The sequence below is a fragment of the Clinocottus analis genome, unplaced genomic scaffold (assembly GCF_023055335.1).
Source record: "Clinocottus analis isolate CAN_PGR_092001 unplaced genomic scaffold, fCliAna1.0.p SCAF_12, whole genome shotgun sequence".
Classification (NCBI taxonomy): Eukaryota; Metazoa; Chordata; class Actinopteri; order Perciformes; family Cottidae; genus Clinocottus; species Clinocottus analis.
Window position 1 is genome coordinate 18111169 of NW_027175843.1, and position 19465 is coordinate 18130633.

Genomic DNA, 19465 nt, shown 5'->3' on the forward strand with positions numbered 1-19465 from the left:
ATACACTAAATCTATCCAACACAGTCAATTGTCTGGGAGCCAGAGAGAAGCCGTGTGTGTCGGGAGAGAAAACTCAATACTCAGCAGAAAGCCGGGGAGCAAAGGCCTTTCTCCGGCCCACAATACGTTGCCGTGTGCTTGTTGAAGGCCGGCTCCGGTCCTAAGTGCACCGCCGCAGTTTCCGGCCGCTATAAACAGCCGCGGCCTCCGACCGCCTCGGCGGGATATTCGAGCAAGCACAAGAGAGAAGCGCTGCCCTTTTTCCCCGTCTGCAGGCTGCAGCGCGACACCGAGCCCACTCCCCTAGTCACGCTCGGGCGGGGTCAAAGGGCGAGGTAGTGATGACAAGATAATGTGCTCAGCACTCGGCGCGTGCAGAGGATGAAACCAGGAGATGCTTTAGTTCAGTGGGGGCGCGACACCTCGGCTGCCGCCGTTCAAACGAGTGTTACTGAATACTTTCACGATATTGTCATGATTATCAACTGCTTTGTCTAGAAAAAATGTCAGAAATAATGAAAAGAAAATGGTCAAAACAGTTTCCCTCTGTGTTTATTTCTCCAAACGTCTGAACAAACCCCAATCTGTCATGGAGAGCTTGAATAAACAACCATAAATCTCAATTCTTTTTGCAAATTCAATGAATTTTCTGTCTCTCGACTCATCGAATATTCGACTATTTCAGCTCTCTTTAAAAAAAAAAACACACGAATATTTTGATTTCATTGTTTCTTTTTTATCATTTTAATTCTGTTCGTGCTGGAACCTGAAATGATTTCTCTACTTTCGATGCTGCATTTATACGGTTTTATCAGCGTCTCAGTCACCTCTAAAGCTCCTTCAACTGCACTAACGTGTATTAAAAGCGACGTACAACAAAAAAACAAAGAGTGATTGGTTTGTCGCTGACATCATCGCGTCGGTTTCCATCACCAATTCAACACTTGGACTGTCGATTTAGCGTTCAGTAATTCTGGAAATAAGTGCGAAGGCTTTTCTTCAAGTAGCATGCCGTATATTTTCTACATCTGAATTTGTGCAATTTCTTTGACAGCGTCACGGTTTTGTTGACACGCTGAAGCCGCGTTTGTTGACACCTTAATTAAGTTTGCGCGACTCTTGAGGCGTCGTCTTCAGCTCCGTCTCGTGCGTGGTTGGTTGTGAGTAGTGAGCTCTGTCCGGTGGCACTCATCATGTGCTTATGTCTCTTAATCCTCGTGGTTGGCTAAAGCCAGTGCTAAAGCTAAGATTAGCCCACATACACACACAGAGGGGGTCACACACACTCACACACACACACACACACCCTTCTAAACTAAGAGATCACACACGCCTTGCATAAACGGGGTGACACCAACTTAGGACACGCGTGATTACACACGGACACATGCAAACAAACACAAGCACTTTCTGAGAGAGAGAGAGAGAGAGAGAGAGAGAGAGAGAGAGAGAGAGAGAGAGAGAGGGGAAGAGACAGAGAGAAGAAAGAGGGCGAGGGAGGACAGAGAGAGCGATAGGATAGAGGGAGGGGGAAGAGAGAGTGGAAGAAAGAGAAGAAAGAGATGGGCGGGAAAGAGAGAAAAGAGAGAAAGAGAGCGGAGGAGAAAGGACAGAGAGAGGGGAAGAGAGAGTGAAAGAAGAAGAGAGAGAGGCAGGAAAGAGAGAAGAAAAAGAGGGAGAGAGTGAGAGGAAAGAGAGAGAAGGGAAGAGAGAGTGAGAGAAAGAGAGAGAGAAGAGATGGGGGGACAGAAAAAGAGAGAGAGAGAAAGAGCATGAAAGAGAGAAAGTGTAGCTGGCATCCCGAGGCTCGCAGCGTCATCTCGATGACGGCATCGTCTCGATGGCGGCGGCGTCTCGATGGCGGCGGCGTCTCGATGGCGGCGCCTCGCAGCTGAACATGAAGCGTTCAAGAGGAACGTTGACTCCGAACGTCTTTCAGTCGCTTTGCAAAGAACGCAGTAAACTAATCAGCCTCGACTGCAAACGCTCGGGGAAAGAAAAGGAGAGCGAATCCAACTTTTAGAGACGTCTCGTTCACTTCCACGACCGTCAACGAGCCGAACCGGCCGCCGCGGAAAAGGTTCTGTTGGTTTTGTTGTTCACACGACGCAGGACTTTATTCTTTTGTCTGCCGTGAATATCCTCCCTCTACAATGTTGTAGTTATTTATTGTGGTTATTATTACACACACACAGACACAACTCTAATTAGTAAATAAAAGATCACGGCATTAGTAGTTTTAAATATTTAACTCCCTCGCTCTAAGCGGCTTATAACAAACAGGTCATAATTCCCTTTGTAATATCTATTTTATAATGCCGTGTAAACATCTCCTTCAAACAACTTCATTCAGACTACTTTCTTGGCAACGACATTATTAAAGATTACATTTTCAATAACAAAAAATGAATCCATTTATACACTGGAATCTTCATACATTAGCCGTTAGCTGTTAGCCGTTAGCTTTAGAACGCCTCAATGTCGATCTTTTCGGCCTTTAAACCAACACCTATAACATTACAAATAAATGCTTTGTTTAGTGGATGCATCCGTGTTTATGATCGTCATATTTATTCAAAAACAGAGAGAGAACTATATGTACGTTTCTCGTGGGACTCAAACCATTCACACTACCAGCCCGAGACCGGCGTTAATGCAATGTTCCGCCTGCATGCAGGTGTAGCGCGCGTTATCTCCGCGGCGCTCGTGTGGAGGACACCGTGACTGACAGGTGGGTGTCAGTTTGTCCGCCACGGGCCAATCACGCTGAGGCAGACTGCAAACACCTGCGTGGGTTCAGAGGCCTTTCAGGTTTGTTTGACAGCGCGAGAAAACGACAGCTTCCACTCAGTCAAAATACACCTTCCGACGCCGAAAGGTGTATTTCTACTTTTCACACAGATGTGTTGGCAGCCTCTCGATGACTTGTTACGCTTCTTGGGTTTCGAGCACATTCGGAAAATGATGTCATTTGACTTTTTCTGGCATATTTTTTAGACATCTGGGACGTCGAGGAGTTGGTTATTTCTCCCACTTTGATCTCTGGCCGGCCGGACAACTCCATTATGTTCTCCGCTTCGCTGAAAGCAGAAGACCCTCGGCGTCTTCATCATCATTACATCACTGGACGTGGTGTTTATCATAATGTACGTCGTGGCGGAGAGGGACCGAGAGAGAGACATCACGGCGTGGACTCCACAGATGATTGTACTTCCCCTGCAGGTTTAATTTGCGTCACACAGTGCGACTGTCTGCGTGTGTGTAAATGTGAGCGGGGACGACGCGTTTGTGTACAGCCTTTATAAAAAATAAAAAAAACGGCATAATTACACAGAACCTTGAAGGTCGCAGTCTACACGAGCGCGTGGGCCTTCCCACAAGTTTTCGAGCCCGAGGCGTCAACACATTTATCCAGAAATGAGAATGTTGTCGAACGCTATTTGGATACAATTACTTGTGTTGGCTCGTCGCGTGTGAACACTATCGCACACAGTGGGCACGGCCGGGGACACGCTTAAGCCCCAAATATCCGACGACACAAACATATGGCAGCGAGGCGTCACCGAGAGCTGAAACAAAACACTACGACGCTGTCTGGGCACCCATATGGAGGCTGTGTGTGTGTTTGTGTGTGTGTGTGTGAGGAATGTGTGTTGTTTGTTTACTCCAGAGGGGTTGTAAATTGTGTTTAAATAACCTGTGTTGTCTCACAGCCACTGTATGTTTACCTGACCCCAAGTAAGGGCTCCACCAGACTGCTTTACAATGATAATCCAGTAGTGTGTGTGTATGTGTGTGTGCGTGTGAGTGTGTACACACACACTGTACAATGAGCGAGGAACCTGGCTTGGTCAGGCACTTTCGCGGAGGTGAACACAGACTCTACATAAAAGGCCTGAGAAAAGTGCTGCGCGACGCTAATATTGTTGTGTGCCTTTGTGATGGTGTGTGTGTGTGTGTGTGTGTCTGCATGTGTGTGTTGCCTCTTTACACACCGATAGCAGTTGACTCCAGCACATTTTCAGCCCTCCTTATCTCCTCTAAACCTCGACCTTAAATGTCATCGGCCTCTCTCCCAGTGTCGCCGTGACTAAACCAGTGGAGTACGACGCACGCTGGGCTCAAATCCCTTTCGAAGCGATTCTCCGTCCAAGATGCATTTTTAGTATCAAACGCCCGACAGGCGGCATCCATTTCAACCGAGCGTTGCTGAAATTCACAGTTTTTCTTTCGTTTGGTTTTGTTGCACACGCTGCGCGCGAGCAACAAAAAAGGAAGCAGATTCCCACACAGGTGTGCCACCGATTATAAATAGCTCGCATTCGGCTGCGAGAACAAAGTACAACGTTTAATTGCTCCGTCCCCTTGATACGAAACGCACGGTTCTATAAAGACGCACAATTTTGCTGACATGCAAGTCTTCTTCGAAACGGCACGATGTTCATTTTGTAGAATATAATGCGTTGCGTAAAATAGACCATAAAGCAGGGTCTGCTTTAGGGCGGGGCTACCTTGTGATTGACAGCTCCCTACCTACTACAGCGCAATCCTGCCGGGGAGTTGTCCGGGTTTTCGTCTTAGAGCTTGAACCCTTTCCCGGTGTTTTTAGTTTGTGACCGCGTGACGTGGCTCCGGCGTCTCGCGTCAAATCCAAGATGGCGGCGGCCAACGTACCAACAAGTGACATCACGCCGACTACGTTCTCCGTGTCTATGGGGGACAACTCCACTACATCTTTGTAGGCAAGAATTTTTTTACAGATGTCATCCTCACAAAATGCTACGATCTAAGAAATGATGAAGACATAAGAGTGTGTTTTACAATTTCACTCTCAGTATTTTCTCAAAAACCAGAAGATAGAGACAGCGTCTGAGACTCCTACGGGGAATATACCCACACACTCTGGCAGGTGATTCAAAAGCCTTACAAGACTCTCCCAGTTGCAGAATCCATCATATCTCCAGCAGACTGTTCGCTGTGGAAGGATAAACACGTCCATATCAGACAGTATATGGACAAGAAAAGGCCGTGTTGGGTTTTTTTTAAGACCACCGGCTCTCCACGAGCCGCACAGAAGGTGAAACGACCACGACAGCTGGCTGTTTTTGGACACGGAGGCATGTCCTTAGTCGACAGGTGTAGTAGACGCAGGATATTTTTCCAGCAGAATTTCTCGCCGACACAGAACATAGTATGCAGCCGAAGGCTGTCGGCGCCCCATAGTGCCGCAGATGGCGGGGCGGAGAAGGCTAAGAATTGACAGGTGACGCCGTTCCTCCATTCGTTCCCGTTCCGGGTTGCCGCCGCTGCCGAGAGTTCGTGCGAAGCTCCTCCACCAGAACAAACATTGCCATTGTCGATTGTGAAGGAGCGGAGTAACGCCAGCTTCATTTAAGCTCCTGACAGACGCAATGAGAGGGGAACAAATGTGAGCGGAGACATTGTACAAGGCCAGAAGTAGGAGTGACACCAAAGCGTCAGAGAGCCCACAGTGTGTGTGTGTGTGTGTGTGTGTGTGTTGCGCGTGTGTGGGCCAGCGCGCGCACAGAAATACCACTGCATGGTTTGTGTGGAGAGAGACGACGTCGTAAGAAGTGGCACCGCGGAGACTTGGCGACGGGGGAAGAGCGAGTCGGCCGAGATTGACATTTCAAAGCCAGAGTTGAGGGAGAGCAAAGAGATGGAGGGAGTGTGTGTAGAGAGAGAGAGGGAGATGAAGAGGGGGACTGAAGTGGTAAATGTGCATTGTACTGTGAGATTGTGGCAGCTCCGAGTAAGACGTGTGGTTTTTCCCACCCGGCCCACCGCGGCGAGTCTTGCTCAGTGCCCCATGTCACCGAAAGCCCCAGTTGCGCCTACAATGGGGCCGGGACACGGAGCATGTGTCGCCCATCTGTCAGACAATATGTCAACGCAGCCGTAATACCCCGGCTAAACGCGGCAGCGGCACGTTAAGGGCCCGCCGCATCGATGCCTCCTCGCCAAAACAAAATCGCGACTTTTGCCTCCAGCTCTTCCCACGTCCATTCGTTTCTCTTGGTTCACTTTCGGGAGAGAAGCAGATTGTTCAACATCTTCCGCAACAACAAAAAAAGTGAGATGCATGGTTCCCGTCATGCACCACCTCTCTGCAACACACACACACACACACACACACACACCGCATCTCCTCTGCAGCCACTATCAATGATTTAAACCCAGTTGTAAGCCACAGCACAGCCACAGACATAAATAATGTAATAGGTGCAGCTTGATGTCCGAGTCCGTCAAAATATGTGTGTGCCTATTTTGTAAGTGTGTTTGACCCGTCGTATATCTGTGCAGCAGCACGAAATAATCACAAATCAAGCTGAAGGACAAAAAGGACAGACAATCACCGGGTTACCAGCACTCACAATCTGATGGTTGAATGGGGAGAATGCGCACGTCTGTGTGTGTGTGTGTGTGTGTGTGTGTGTGTGTGTGTGTGTGTGTGTGTGTGTGTGTGCAAGTCTCTCACAGGCGCTGCTCTAATCAATATGAAGCATTGTTTAGGAGCAGGCTGTGATTATCAGTGCTACATGAGACTTCCTGTCTTCGAGGAGCCCATTATAACCATTCTGGGAAGAAGAGAAAACGCGTTAAACACAAGAAGAAATCAAAAATAATGAGACTGACTGAAATGCATCTATTCTAGTTGTCACATGGGGCCGACATCACAATACATCAGGCACACACACACACACACACACACACACACACACACACACACACACACACACACACACACACACACACACACACACACACACACACACCACGCCGAGGATTACAGGCACATGTTGACACGCTGCACGTGCAACAAGAGCGCAGGTCCGAATCGACCACAACGCAAACTAAACGCGGTGTGAATGGGACTCAGGAGCCAGAGGAAGACTTGGAGCCGCCGAGATCATCAAAGAAAAGGGTCAAAAAGGTAGAAAGTAGAGTTTGTTGCCCTCCAATTAACGGCCAATAACTTTTATTGGGCTGGTAGTACCTCGTTAGAGCCTGGAGGTTTTAAGAGGTTAGTAAATAACCAGCCGGCAGACTAATAGACGACAGAAACTGGAGGCTACCACGATGATATCAAAGCACTCAAGTCTACTGGCTTTAAATTAATTTCAGTGTTCATATAGTGATTATACTTACGAGTAAAGTGATTAAAGATCCTTGTCTGTGTCCTACAAAGAAAGTGTGTTTCTGCAGGCACATAGTTCTGTATTATTTCAGTGCACATGAGGTGTGGGAATCACCGAAGGTCCCACAATAAAATATCGTCCCGATACGATATTATCACGATATTGCGATATATTGAGTATTGCGATATATTGCGATTTATTAGCTCTTTTTTTAAACCGTAAATTGTCCCCAAAGGGAAGCTTTGTCAACAAAAAATAAATTGATTTGACTATTCTAGGACCAAAAACGTTTCAAATTGATTAAGTAAAAGATGGATACTTGACTTCCGTGTATTGACACAATATCGCAGGGCAAAATATTGCGATACTATGCCGTATTGATTTTTCCCCCCACCTCTAGTGCACATGAAGTCTAGAAGAAGAAAGACCCAGAGCAACACAAGAAAAACCTGGAGGTAGAAATAGATCTAGCTTTGTTTAGCACACTGAGATCCATCAACAACAAAAAAGCCCTGATCCCAATCCCACAGATCTCCTCAGGACATCCCCACCGTGAGGTGCAGCCTTATGTTGCCTTTATTTATAGTCCAGCTATTAAGCCACTTAGAGACCCCCCCGATCAAAAAGTATTCACAGTACGAGTCGACGAGTCGGGATCTATGAATCCTGCCGATTTTAGCACAGTTGTACGTTCAAACGCAATGAAATGCATCTGCCTCGGTTCTCTCCTTCCTTTGAAAACTTCTATACAACAATGAAAATAAATTGAAGGAATTCAAGTGTTTGCTGTTCAGTAATTTAACTGCCTTTCGGGGTTAAAAACTGTCTTTGAAGCGGCTGCTTTGAGCTCTGAGGCCGAGTGAAAGCATTTTCTACAGCGAGGAAGAACCAGCAAGAGCACACACGCAGCACCCGACCACACAACAGAGAGTCTGTCTGTGTGTGTGTGTGTGTGTGTGCGTCACACTTGCTTTGTAAATATGCATTTGTTCATAATTGACCCGCCTCATTAGATCGAGGTCAATTACACATAAAGCGTTTTTATTACATTTCTTTGCCCGCGCTCATCAGTGAGCGCGTGCGTGAAGCCCAAAGCACGCAGAAGCTAAAATGTGTCGCTCTCCCGCCAACGCGGATAAATGACGAGAGGTTGCGCCGAGCGCTGAGACGCAGCGTCTATAGAAGCGGCTTTAGAAATGCAGCTGAATAGAGTGATAAAAATATCATCTATTACAGCGACGTACATGCAGGCCCTCGTGGGTGCCGGCGCTGACAATGGCACCGCCAGAAAGCAGCCTTGAGCCAGAAAAAAAAAATAACTTTACACTTGAAACCCCTCCCCCCACCTCACTCCCGAGGCTAATTTGTGATATTGAGCAATTTAAAAATAATTGACTTGAAACTATTCTAGTTATAGAAGTCGATCTGCATAACAATAACTAATGTTCTACAATTTTCCGCAATTAAAGCCTGGTGCGCGTCACCGATTCATCTTAGATCTGATTGTTTTTCCTCGGCGCAGTGTAGCGCTGAAATATTTTAACTTTGGCTGTAATGTTTTCAGCATTTATTTAGCTTCATGCTTTTACATCCAAATTTAAAAATGGGGTTGTTTTTGTTTTTTTGCTGCTCAATACACAAAACGCTCTCATACTTCTAAAATTTTGACATCATATTCAGCTCATCCATGTTGTTATTTGTCATCGAGACCGTCATCCAACCACCAACATTACTAGAATGTGTTTTTTTTTTCATTTCTTGAAACTTTGACACAATCATTTCGTCCCCTTTTGACTCACTAAAGTAATGAACGGCCTAATTTACAAACCCACAAAATGCCTGAAGCTGTAGAAGAAGAATTATGCCAGAAACCGACCCATAACTACTTTGCTTTAGCGCATCTCAATGAAGAAGAGGTAAAGCTCCGTTCCCATTTCTAGTGCACAAAACAACTTTATCCGATTGTTAGAGGTCTTACGTTGAAGTTGCTCTTCGTACATCAAGTGTTGACTTTCCCCTTCAGGCCGAGGTGAAGTTGTGACATAAACCTCATCTCTGCTCAGAACATCACAATGGCCCTCATCTCCCTTAAATGTTCATGTCAGGAGAGATGTCAAGGTACTCGGATCTCATTAGATCACAGAAACCAGCACACAAACACACACACACGGGCACACGAAGTGTTCACACAATGAAAAGACTCAAAACCGACCTCTTCATCATCTGACCTTCCTCTGCCTCGTGAGCTCATCCAGCGGGTGTTCTATCTTTTCACACCCGAGTGCGATGATGCACTTTAAATGAACTGTAACTTGACCTGAAATGTGCGTCGGGTCTGAAGCGACAAGCTGACAAACGCACAATATACACACACACACACACACACAACGTGCTGCGATGGAGGTTCAGTGCGGGGAAAGCCGAAGGAATCACGGAAAGCCTCTCAACATCTGGAAGCCATCTTTAGCACAGGAGGGTTCTTACTCGGCGCTCGGAGCTCAAACATTTCCCTTCGTTTGGTTTCTTCCTCTCCTCCCACCGCTGAACCAACCGGTGTGACGGTCACTGGGAGCACACGGCAGCGTTAAGGCCCAACCCTTCTCTAATACGTCAGGTTAAGTAACTTCTGGGGCTCTGTGTGGGTTGACAGTAATGTCCTCACACACACACACACACACACACACACACACAACGGTATTTCCTAGAGGTTTGAAAGTGTGTTGCGTGGTGGGTGTTGTGTTGTTTTTTCCAGGGCCCCGGCTGTAACCCAGGTGACTCTGTGTGCTTTGGCATGCAGCATGGAAATTGGGTTGGATTGAAAAGGCCCCTCACGATTGAACGGCAGAAGGACAAAGAAAATAAACTGGGAAAAAAAAAGAGAGAGAGGAGTCAGAAATAGCGCGAGCATGTCACCGGGTGCAGCGGCGCCTTTTGGCAACTTTTAATCCAGACAAACCGAAGACCAACAGACGCTTGAATAAAATAAAACACAGTGAATTTTGGTCAGCGATGACATCATATATATTCATAGAAGCCCGGGCAAACTCGCATGTAAACATTGGTGCTGCTGAAAGTGTCGAGTGTATGCAGCGGATGACATCTTTGTGGGAGAACACACACACACACACACACACACACACACACACACACACACACACACACACACACACAAGGTCAGCCGGGGGATAACATATAAATGATGTATCAGTAAATACATTTTAAAAAAAAGGTACTATATCACCTTGTTAGCAGAAACCTGCTGTGATCACAAAATCAGAGACTTGTGCGCTCGCACATATGAACCAGAAACTGGTGAATGAACCATCTGGTGTTGTGTGTAGAAGTGTCTGCTGCGCTTCAGCGTCTCGTCTCCTGACGAGGACGCCGTCGCTTCAAGTGTCTTAACAGCCTCATGTTCAACCTCCTTTTCTTTACCGACCCAAATTATTTTAAAAAATCGATCACCAGAAAATGAACTGACAGCAATGCTGGAAATCTAAATCAATCACGTAGAGTTTTTTTTATTATTATTAAAAGACATTCGGAAAGTCAATAGTATTCCAACTGACATTACTCACTGGTTTTTATCTTTTCGTAGTCCTGGCTCTGACGGTAAACAACCACACAACGCAGTAAACAACAAAATACAGACTCTCAGACGCGACCCCTCTTGAGAGTCACAAACTCAGACAGTGTCCGATGGAAACGCTCCAGGACCTCTCGAGCCGTTTCAGCCACGCAAATGAATTAACTGCACACAGCAAAATTCAGTTTCCTGACAAATCCAACAGATCTAGAAGAAACTTTATGGAATAGCCAGCTATACCAGAGGCAAAAAAGCCTGCAGCTCTGGTGGCCCATGAAGAGGCTGCTACTGCACAGATAGAAATAACTGAGCCCGCTTCGTCCATCTGACAACAATGAGACATGTTGTTATCCAGACGGGGCCTCTTCCTCCGCATCAGCTGGAGAACATGACTGATTTCTCTATTAGTAAAAAGGTCAGGTGCTGCATATGGCTTTTCTTCCCTCCGTGCCAACACAGAGTGGAAATGAAGAAAGCGAGAAGATGTCCCTGGATAACAGCTCTGATTACGCAGCATACACAACAGCCGTAGGAGAGGGGGAAACCACATCCACACTTGGTTTAAAATGAACCAGTGACTGGCAGTCTCTATAAATATCTTAAGGGTTGTGTGTTTGGCGGAGAGGCTGCGGATAGTTGCACAGCTTAAGGCGAGATACACATTGTTTTTTTTACAGCAGAGGACACCTCAACATTGGCCAGTGAAACAATTTGTCTTGGTCAACCACTCGCACTAAAACACACAGCAGCAGGTTGCATGTTGAGTCATCAGTAAGCAGCAATATGGAGGTTAGCAATGTGAAAAACCTTTGCATGAACAGTAACGTATACTTGAATATGCTGCAAATATGAGGACTTTTATTATTTGTTTTTTTTTTTTAATTTAAATTTAATTTATTTATTTACTTTTTAATTTTTTTTTTTTTTAAATTTATTTTTATTTTATTTATTTATTTTATTTATGTGTTTATTATATTAATTTTATTTATTATTTCTTTATTTTTTACTTTTTTTTAATGTCAGTATTTATTTAATTTTATTTATTATGTATTTATTTAATTTTATTTACTTGTTTTAATTATTTTATTTATATGTTCTATGCATTTAATGTTTTATGTTTTATATGTGCTATAATGCTAATACTACTATTAGTAATGTTGTTGTTATTATAAAAGAGAAAACACAATTGCTTCACATATCTCGATGTGATCTACTCATCAACCAGTGAGGTTAATGGTTCCACAATGCACACAAGCAGACGAATCATTTTGCAGAAACTGCGTTTACTGTATTTTTAACCAATCAAGAAACACGGTCGTTATGAAAAAAAAACACATTTGTGTTGGTGGAGACCAAAAACAGAGGTAAAAGAGAGTCCTCTCTGGACTTCATCAGGTGGACAAGTTCACGATATCGACTTGTGTCAATGTTGCGTTCACATCTTGTTTCTTCTGGCGATGCACCGATACAGATATTGGATATCGGACAAGACACGGACTCAAAATGCTGGATCGTGGCGTCAGAGACAGCGAGACGATCTGGTATCGGATATAAATATCAATTCTGTTTATTTATGAGTTTTTTTTGTTTTTTTTTACATTTTGTGTTACAACATTGAGCCCGATATCGCCTTCCACATTAAAGAATGATCCCGGTCTCTTCCACACGGAGAGGCATACAGCCGCATTAATGAATCTCTTGTGGTGCTCGGTAGCGGCCGATACCCAAAGTCCAGGTATCTGTCGCTGGACTGAAAAGACTTGGAGCCGCGCATCCGTAGTTTCCCTTCAGGCGGCCCAAAGTAATCAGTCATTACAGGTTAAACACAACCCGCATGTTACGTTTACTTGAGGTACCTGTTGAGACTTGCGGCGAGCTTGTTCTTCCGAGGGGCTTCGACATGAAGCCGGTGTTTGAGGGTTCTGCTTTCCGCTGCTCATAGAGAGCTGCCGGGGGTCTGCTGGGGGGTGTTTTCTCCAGCTTGATGAGGATGGATTAATATTTTAGTGGTTGTGTGCGAGATCTCTCTGCTATATCATCTATGTGTAATTGTGCGTGCGGGAACCAGCCTTTCAGCGGATTTTCAACCCTCCAAACCCTGAACAGAGAAGGCGAAGCTCACGTGACACAAGTTTGCTTGCACATAATTATACACTTGGCGCAAGGGGAGAAAATGGGGGCGGGGGGGGGGCCCTTAGAGACAACGCGACGTATTCCCTCGAGGCCACGGACCCAATTCAGTCACGGCCACGTCGTCGTCGCGTGCAAAAACGTGCATTTTTTAATTGGTCTATTGTTCGGTAACTTCAGAGAGAATTCATTTATCAGGAGGGAGCAAAAGAGAACCCGTTAAAGCAGGAAAGAGCCCGGCACAGACGTCTCCAACCGCTGGAAAAGGGGACAACTCGGTGCAGAAAATACCACTTGGCAGACGCTGTTATTCAAATTGACCCCAAGTGTAATATAGTTTATTCGAGGAGAAGAGCCTCTGCAGTGAACACAGCTGCCATTAAGTTCTGTGCTTGGCAGACTGCCTTTAAAAAAAAAAAATGCACTTAAGTCGGACAATGTAAACAAAGCCGTGTTTAACCGACTGACCCACAGCCCATGGGTCTGGCGGTGCCGTGGCGGCTTATTTGTAGAATACCTCCAGCCAATTCATCAATGCAGAGAGAGAGAGAAAGCGAGAGAGAGGCTGGCCACCGCTCATGCTCCGCATTTAGCCGGCCTCGCATATCACCATTAACAAGCCGAGCCCCACGGCCAACTCTGTGAGAGACATGGCTCCTGCGGTGGAGCTGCCTGTCCTGATGTAGGTCAGTGTTTCACACGGGTTGAGTTTTTTTAAAACAAGGCCGCGCACAATCGTCCACGCGTGCACATAAATACACAAAACCTTTACAAAAACAAAAACGTAATTAACTAAACTGGCGGGTTGCACCTTGGCACAAGAAGGCGCTCTACTCTTCCTGAGGGGAAAGGCGAAAGATGAGGGAGGCAGCAGCGCACACAACTCCCTCTAAACCTTCCTCATTATTACCATAATTTCTCTCACGGCGCGCTGAAAAGAGACGCCGGCGAAACAGTGAAGGAGAGTATTTCATTCCCCGTGGATTAGGAGGTGATGTCAGTTCACTCAGGGAGGCCAACGGGACACACACACACACACACACACACACGCAGGAGATAGAGCGAAGGCCTCGGCCTTATATTCCCCCTCGTCACCTCGTGGAAAAGGGACACGCTGGATACAAATGCAGGAGCCGACACATGTACCCCTCACACACACACACACACACACACGTTAAAACACACACCTCCTTGGAGCTGTAATGACATGCAGGCCTTGAGCAGCACCCTCGAGTGTCCTCCGAGGCCGCGAGGTATGCAAATGGAGGGGTAATTCATTTTGTTCACAGTGGAGCGGATCAGCTCCACGGAGATATGTTCCGAGGACAGTATCCGCCACTAAATCCACAGCGAGTCCAAATATTCAGGACAGGTACGCCATTGATCCGTTCAGCTCATACGGACTCACATTTTTGGCCCCATTAACTGAGCTGAGAGACTCTACGGGTCGCCGCATAAACGCTCAATGGAGCATCGACGCCATTGACATCGACAAAACTTTACACGCGCACCAATATTACACCGCTAGTCCCGCTATTGTTTGAGTTCTTTGGGTTTTTCCAGCACTTTGCATGGCTTCGGTTGCAGAGACGCATGCCCAGTAGAAGGAAGGAGAAACAGGCCCGCTTTTTAAACTCCATAAAAAGACTTGCAACGGGGTTTTCTGACATGCACAACTGTCGCAACGCCAAAGGAATGAAAGCGTTCACAGCTTCTTGTAAACGGGAACATTGGTTGGATAATATTGTTCATCTTTTTCCCCCCGAAATGAGGCCCAAAAAACTGGAATACTTTGAGCGTGGCGTTGTGCCGACTGCATTCTGATGTTGCAAACTTGACGTCATAACTTTAACCAAACCTGCGATGCTGTGCCGTTGTGGGCCGACACGCTGAAATTAGCATTTGCTGTTGTCACAGAGTATTAACTGCAGTGCAGTTTAGAGCTGCGAGGAAGAGAGGAAAACAACATCTTTCCTGCTGTCCGTTTCTTTATGCACGGCGCTGCTTTACGTCCCCTACTGTGCGAAAACACAGGCGCAACTTTCCCTCCGTGTATGAACTAGAAGAGAGCGTGTCCCGAGGGCACAGGATGTCTCTAGATGTGTGAGTCAAACTAATGGACCGCTTCCTTCTACTGTGCTCCCGACCTCGCTTGCCCCCTCGCTCGTCCCATGTCCGCCGCAACCTCGCTCTCCCTCTCTCTCTCTCTCTCTCTCTCTCTCACGAGCATCCTCAGTCCCAGATTTACTCTCCTCGTCCTTGTCTCCTTTGTCCTAACGTCTCTAGTGTTTTTTCCTTCTCCCACCCTCAGCCCGTCCTCTTGTTTTCTCGCCTCGGGCAGCACAACGGGGCAGGATCAGTCTGACAGCCAGACGGATGTACACAACAACATGCTCACGGGGCTGCGTCTTCATGCATAGTCGACCGACGCATGGGCATGAATATATATGGACACGGCTACAGGGTGGATCTTGTTTTCCACTGGGCTTTAATCCAGGGGACATGCACACACACACACACACACACACACACACAAAGCAGGGATCACAACACTGCTTTCCAAGCACAGTTCAGGATGACCTATATATAGATCTGTATTTGCAACTACATGGGTCTAACCCTGCAGAACACACGCACATACACTTGCTCCAGTGCACGATGCACGGCGTTGGGCTTTTAAAGTAATGTCTTTCCCGACTGCGGCGGCGGCGTTCGGTTGCATTTCCCTCCGGTTAATCCAGTCTCTTTCGGGATCAAAAACCCACAATTGGTGCTTCAGTGCAGTCTTGAAAAAAAAGAAAGAAGAAGAAGAAGCAGTGGCTGCAGCAGCTCTCCACGCAGAGAGCAGCAGGTCGGCTGATAAAAGGCCGCTCTCTCCTTCTGCAAACTGTAAATCACAGACAGTCTGTCCGATGAGTAAACCGTGATTCAGAAAACTAAGACCAAGTGTGTTTGCGTGGCTGACTCAAAGCGTTTGGCTTCAAAGTGTTCCTTCTGCCTCACAAGAACCCCCACTGAACACATATTTAAAAACGGTGATTGTTACACGTTTACACTAAACATGGAAGGCACGGGGCTGAAGGAGCAGGAGGAGTTCTTTGGGACCGCGCTTGAGTGCGTTGGAGTAAGAGAGTGAGAGAGAAACAGCATGGGACTGTGTGGGACGACAGGAGAAAAAAACTATAATAAAAGAGCACACACACTGGTTTTAAACTTGCCTAAACATGTACTGTGCAGCACAGGTCTCATCACCCTGTCAAACAGTCAACCATCTCTGCGACACGCCATAACCAGTCGGCCCTGCTTTGACTGACTGGCCACGTCCGTCAAGCCTGCCGGGCGCCGGATTCACGTGGAGCTTCTGTGTGCAACGCCCAATGAAGTGCTTCATTCAGGCCCCGACGTTTGGATGACACAGTCACTTATTCACGCATCGGTAAATAAAAACAGATCTTCTTCTCCCGTCTGTCTCGGGCTGAATATCCCAAAACAAAAAGTGGCGGTCTCTCCCTCGGCGTTTTACCGCCTCTCTCGTCGCTTTCATCCAGATCCTTTATGCGATTACCGAGTTGGAAAGTCCCAGGTGTGGTGCAGGTACTGCAGCCATTAGTGCAGAACAAAGCTCTACGAGTATAATGACTAATGACCTCAGAGGCTGGGTCACCAGAGATAAGGCGCTGGAGCTACATGGACACATCTTGCTGCCATTTTTAACCGTTAGTCATCCAAAGAGTAGCATGGGAACATCTACTTTCACACACTAAAAGACTGTGACAACACTGTTACCCGGCTGCAATAGATTATAATTACATGGACAAACTGTAATAACACACCAAGCCTTCTTTTTTTTCTCCCTTCCCTTCCTTCTATTGCAGGATTACACCAGGGATGTAATAGTAGCAACAGTATAAATCACCTGTCACATTCGGAAACTACTATTCTTTCGGGAGTTTAAAGCAGCACTTCTGACGGCAATCTATATTTGCTCATATTGCAACTGTACTATATACGACCTGGATGTGTATTTGCTGGATAAATGTTTTGCATAACCCATAGTTACATCAGCATGGTGGGGGTCAATGTAGAGCCTTACTCCACGAGGGATTGAGCACAAGCCAGACCACATGCTGGACTCCCCTGTCCCCTCACCCTTGCTGGGAGACCTCCAGGCACTAACCACGACCAGATGTGCAGCGTGCATGACTCATGGTGGTCTGGTGCCCTGCCCTTTCATCCATCTCTGCAGCAAAGTTGGGCAACTGCCACTGGGTCAAAAAAAAAAAAGAAAGCACACGGTTCCCTGTGCACAGTGCTGCATGTCAGGGCAACCACGAGCGCGCACAACACAAACGCACGCACCCCGTGCAGGGGAGGATGACAAATGCTGCCGCGGTGAAATGGGATCTTATCTTTATGTTGGAATAAAAGCAATAAAACTGGCAACGCAACAACTGTTATCACATTCAAGGCGAAACAGAAAGGGGAAACAATTGCACTGTATTGACATAATATAGTGTTGCCATGGGGGTACGTGGCATTAAGGTCACTATCAATCGTGACGACCACGGGCACGTCGTTAATTCCCACACAAATATCACCACGCTTTTGTGTGAGCGTGCACGTGCGTTCGTGTGTGTGTGTGTGTGTGTGTGTGCGTGCATAGATCTTGCGCGCGTGTCCTACCCACGGGGGTATGACGAGGAGCTAATTGGAGTATACAAATGTACAAAATTAAAAAATAAAATAAAAACAGCAATGCAACACTTACTTGCCAATGACCTCGCAGAGCTCGTACACATCTTCAAAGAGGATGTCGTCGTCCGCCATAGTCCGACCCCGGTTGGGGAAAAATTATCCCCCCAAAAATAAATATGCGTCCCAAAACCTGATGGTGCTCCTTAAAAAAAAAAAAAAAAAAAGAGGAGGAGGAGGAGGAGGGAGAGAACAGAGGCCACGAGCAGCTGACCGTTTTGCAGGAATAGCTGACAAAACACCGCTCGCGCCGTTCCCAGTCGTTAAAGAGTTCCAAAGAAAGGTTTCTAAATTCCCAGTTGTTGCCTCCTTCGTCGACCCTCCCCTCCCGCACCCCCCCAAAAAATATGCTGCGTCGCTGTGGGTGATTCGGCACAGGGGGGAGCTCAATAATCCAGTTTGGGAGTCCACCGGTTCGGCCCCGCCTTTCCCACCACGTCTTCCCGGTTAACGTACTCCCACCCCCCAATCTCAAAAAAAGCAAACCATTACCGCGGTTGTCAAACAAACATTACTCCGCTGGCCGTGCGCGCAGGCACGTTGTGTGTGTGTGTGTGTGTCCGCTCTCGTCCACGGCTCCCGGTGTGTGTTTTGGTTTTTTTATGTACTCACTGGAGGAGGGGGTGATGCCCCGGACAGACCCGGCGAACGGTGTGCGTCAGGCTCGGGTTACACGGCACTAGTCCAGGTGGGTTACTCTTGATCTTCACTTCCCGAACAGCCACGGGTTACACTTTCGGGGACACACACACAGTCCTTGTGTCGCGTATATCTGACGGACGGGTGCAACATTTAGAAGCTCCACTCTCCGTCTCTCTCTCCTCGGATCGGCTCGGTTCGGCTCGGCAACTCTTTATGTTTTTATTTTCCTTCTCCCCCCTACCGCCACCTCCGCTGTCGTCCGTGTGCCTGGACGCTCCACGGAGCTTCCAGAAAATCAAGCTCCTCCCACAAAAGGAGGGTTGTGAAGCTGCTCGGCCGTCCGCCATTTTGGCGCCAAGCCGTTACCCATGATGCTCCTTTGAGGCCCATAGGCTTTGAGCCAATATGGCGGAGGAGCGGCGCCTGAAAGGGTTTTCTAAAACCGCAGTTTCCTTCGGACTTTTTCAATGGATAGACACGAAGGAGGAGTATGAATGAAGCATGTCCATAAATCATAAAAACTAGTTAACTATTTAAGTTGAGAAGTTTTCTTTCCTTGATTTAGGCATATTTTTCCACGGTGAATGGTAGCCTATTACATAAGCACAGGGGTGAAACAATCAGTGTAAAAAAATGCAATATATCTATTAATTTAACTGTTGATCCACACTTTATGTAAATGTTATGTTTCTTCATACCTTAACTTTTATTGTCTTAAATCACACATCAAGACAACTAACGTAGACAAAGACTCACCTTATATTATACTCCATCCATCATTGTACTCATAACATTGTCCAACTTGTGATACATTAAAGAGAAAGATAATCGATGCAGCTAAATCAGAGATATTGTCTTTTAATCCATGCATTCTTTTTTTAGTACTGGTGCCTACATTACCCACCATACAACAGTTCAGTCAAGGATTTGAGTGACTAGCCTGCAGCAGATGAGCAGTGGTCCACAATGGGTCTGGTAAACTCACTTGTTTTCCAACCTTACACATCCAGATTTATTGAAACCATGAAACCTCTTCAGACGTAACCGATGGGACTCAAGCGACCTATATATGTTTTTCGATGTAGGTAAACCGTGAACTGCAAGGAAACCAAACTACCTACTGGAATAATTTCTATGCCGACAAACTGTACGACGCAGTGGAAACATGCGAGTACGACATACAGACAAGTGCTGT

The 19465-nt window shown here is 46.6% G+C and overlaps 1 protein-coding gene across 11 annotated transcripts in view; it reads right to left on the minus strand.

Moving 5' to 3' along the window:
* Positions 1-18560, minus strand: part of caska (calcium/calmodulin-dependent serine protein kinase a) — a 105337-nt gene extending 86777 nt beyond the window's left edge. For all 11 annotated transcript variants that reach the window (XM_068572855.1, XM_068572858.1, XM_068572851.1 and 8 more), the window contains exon 1: positions 17645-18560. In XM_068572855.1, the coding sequence (XP_068428956.1) occupies positions 17645-17703 (59 nt within the window). In that variant the 5' untranslated portion in view covers positions 17704-18560. The remainder of the gene's footprint in view (positions 1-17644) is intronic.
* Between the last annotated feature and the right edge of the window lie 905 nt (positions 18561-19465).